Source organism: Otolemur garnettii, unplaced genomic scaffold, assembly GCF_000181295.1.
Source record: "Otolemur garnettii isolate 467f Iridium unplaced genomic scaffold, OtoGar3 scaffold00124, whole genome shotgun sequence".
In the NCBI taxonomy this organism is placed as follows: Eukaryota; Metazoa; Chordata; class Mammalia; order Primates; family Galagidae; genus Otolemur; species Otolemur garnettii.
The window spans coordinates 4,176,888-4,179,888 of record NW_003852519.1 but is presented as its reverse complement, the minus strand read 5'-3'; the positions used below and the strand labels follow the sequence as shown (position 1 = coordinate 4,179,888).

General features: G+C 37.0%; 1 protein-coding gene across 1 annotated transcript in view; it reads right to left on the bottom strand.

The window, feature by feature from the left end:
- Positions 1–215: 215 nt before the first annotated feature.
- Positions 216–3,001, bottom strand: part of PTPRO (protein tyrosine phosphatase, receptor type O) — a 237,075-nt gene continuing 234,289 nt past the window's right edge. The window contains 1 exon segment of the mRNA XM_012810064.1: positions 216–320. Within this exon segment, the coding sequence (XP_012665518.1) occupies positions 216–320 (105 nt within the window).

Below are 3,001 nucleotides of genomic sequence, written 5' to 3'. Positions count from 1 at the left end.
GACTTGGTGACATTCTCATAGATGACATGACAGATCAGCTCCTCTCTACTCACCCTTCCAGATTCTGACCTAAGACTTGGTGACATTCTCATAGACGACATGACAGACCAGCTCCTCTTTACTCATCCTTTCAGATTCTGAACTAGGACTTGGTGACATTCTCATAGACGACATCACAGACCAGCTCCTCTCTACTCACCCTTCCAGATTCTGAACTAGGACTTGGTGACATTCTCATAGATGACATCACTGATGCAGAACTGCTGCTTCTTCTTCATCCACATCAGCTGCACACACTGATGGATAAAAATGTACTGCTCCTGGAGCAGGAGACAGAAACACGTCTCAGAGGAAGAGATTTTTGTGCAGATATGTGCAAAGATGTAAACTTTTAATACTATGACAGTTCCAATAATCAACATCCTGTATAAGAGGAAATCGTTTTCTTTATTTGCAGGCATATAATTTTATTAATCTAACCAGAAAACCTTTGAGAATTGACTGCAAAATTATTTTGATTAATGATAGAGCTTAGGACTTTCTTTTTTTACAGTGGAATTTTTTTTCTAGCTTAGAGGTGTAATAAAAATTGTATGTTTTTATAGTGTTCAATGGCATGATTGTCACAATCGAGCTAATTTACACAGTTAACCACCTGACTCAGTTATTGTAATTTTTTTGTATGGTGAGAACACTTAAGATCTACTGTCCTAATAAATTTCAAGTCTGTAATACAGTATTGTTATGTATATTCACCATGCTGTACATTATGACACACTAGTTAATACTAAAAACATGATTATTCAATCATATCATTAGCTATTTTGAAAAAAAATAATAGTACAACACTTCCTCCTACACCAAACCAAATTCCAGAAAGTTTAACAAGTTAAGCCATTGAAAAATGTAGAAGTGGCCGGGCATGGTGGCTTGTGCCTGTTATCCTAGCATTCTGGGAGTCCATGGTAGGTGAATTGCCTGAATTCACAGGTTCAAGATCAGCCTAAGCCAGAGTGAGACCTTGTCTCTAAAAGTAGCTGGGTGTTGTGATGGGCACCTGTAGTCCCAGCAACTCAGGAGGCTGAGGCAAGAGAATTGCTTGAGCCCAAGAGTTTGAGGTTGCTGTGAGCAATGACATCACAACACTTTACCAAGGGTGACAAAGTGAGATTCTATCTCAAAAAAAGAAAAGAAGAAGAAAAATGTAGAGGAAAATATAGGTTCATTGCTCTCTGGCTGCTTCAGGAAAGGAATTTCTAAAATTAAAAGCTGTAGAAGAAATTACAAATAAAATTTTAAGCTATTTATGTAAAAAAATGGTAAAAAAGAATAAAATAAAGGGCAAATCAGAAACTGGAATTAAAAAATATTTTCTAGAATTATGATAAAATGTCAATGCCTTTAGTTAAAAGGTCATCCCTATCAGTAATATACAAATGGGCAAATAAGTAAAGTACATTGACCCCTAGATAAAATCTCCCTGCAAGCTGGGGACTGAGTCTCTCTATTTCTCAGGCCTACATTTAGTTTTTACTTAATAAATGATTATTTGAAGTAAACTGAGGAAATACTAAGACACGCAAAAATAGCCAAGCAACAAAAAATGTAAATTAAAACAATCGTTTTTTTTTTTTTAATCTGTGAAACTAAAGAGAAAAAAATAACATTCACTGATGACTTGTGTTTGTGAAAGTAGTTATTTCTACCTATTGTTGGTGGAGACAGAATGAATAAAGTGCTAATAAATGATGGGGACACAGAGAATAGTAACACGTGGAAAAGAATCCAATGTGATGTTCTATTAAAAAGGAGGCCAGGTTGAGAAATAGCGTATCTATAATGAAACATGAATCAAGTCTTTAAAATAAGCTTTATGGAGTTTCAGGCCATTTGTAATAACATACAGGGTATGGAGTAAAATGCTAAGTGGAAAATTAGGATGTAAAAAACACATATACATACATGTTTATATACATAGCACGTGTGTGTAATCATGAAACAGTTGTACTTGAGTGGAAGCTGAGATGACATCATCAGATGTGTCTTTGTGGCATAAAATAAAGATAATTTCATTGTCTTTCTTCTTCTTTATTTCTCAGAGGTTTTTTTAATAAGTAATATCATTAGAAATAATCTTTAAATAAGATCCAGTCAAGATAGCCACAGGATTTTAAAAAGAAACTTCTTGAATAACTACTTTGCACAATAATAAAATAGTACTTCAAATCTCACTGGGTTGGTACCTCAGCCTAACCAGTATTTGTCAACAAAATTTGGAGAGACACAATCCCTTTGTTGTGATAGAGTTGCATCCGAGACCGAGTAACCCTTTCTGGTCATCCCACATCCATCCACTGTTTCTGGTGTTGGTCAGCACCAGGAATAGATAAGGCTAGAGACTTCTGGGACTTGCAATCTCTGTCGACTCATTGGCCTATCTTTGTGCTCCAAAAACCAAAAATTAAAAAAACACCCACACAGGGAAAGTAAATGAAAGACTATTTATATCCGTGAGAGGCCCTGAGAAATCTAAGCTGCCTATCACGAGGACAGACTGCTCAAAGCAAAGCCCTAACTGACCTCCAGGGAAAGGTTATTAAAGGAAAACCAAATCAAATACTCAATAAAAATGAAAAAGAGCACAGAAAGATGAACAAAACTGAACTGTAGCATGCCAGAGTTTCAAAGGACTTACCTAGGTTCTACAGTTCCACATAATGTCTAATTTATAATAATTTGGGGAATTCAATTGTGTCATTCCTATTTACAGATGAGAAATGAGAACTTAGAGAGGTGACGTGATTTGTGCAGTGGTGAGGCTGCCACCCCTGTCCCTGCGTGGAGAAGCCGATGACGTGTGTCTGGCCAGGTAAGGAACAGAAAGATGGCAGGTCACCACGCTGCCCAGGCAGCACGTTACAGGGCCCCTGAAATCTGCACCAGAAGACGTCACTGTGTTTAATCAGTGACTTCTGGTATTTTGGGGTGGGGTGGAGTGATG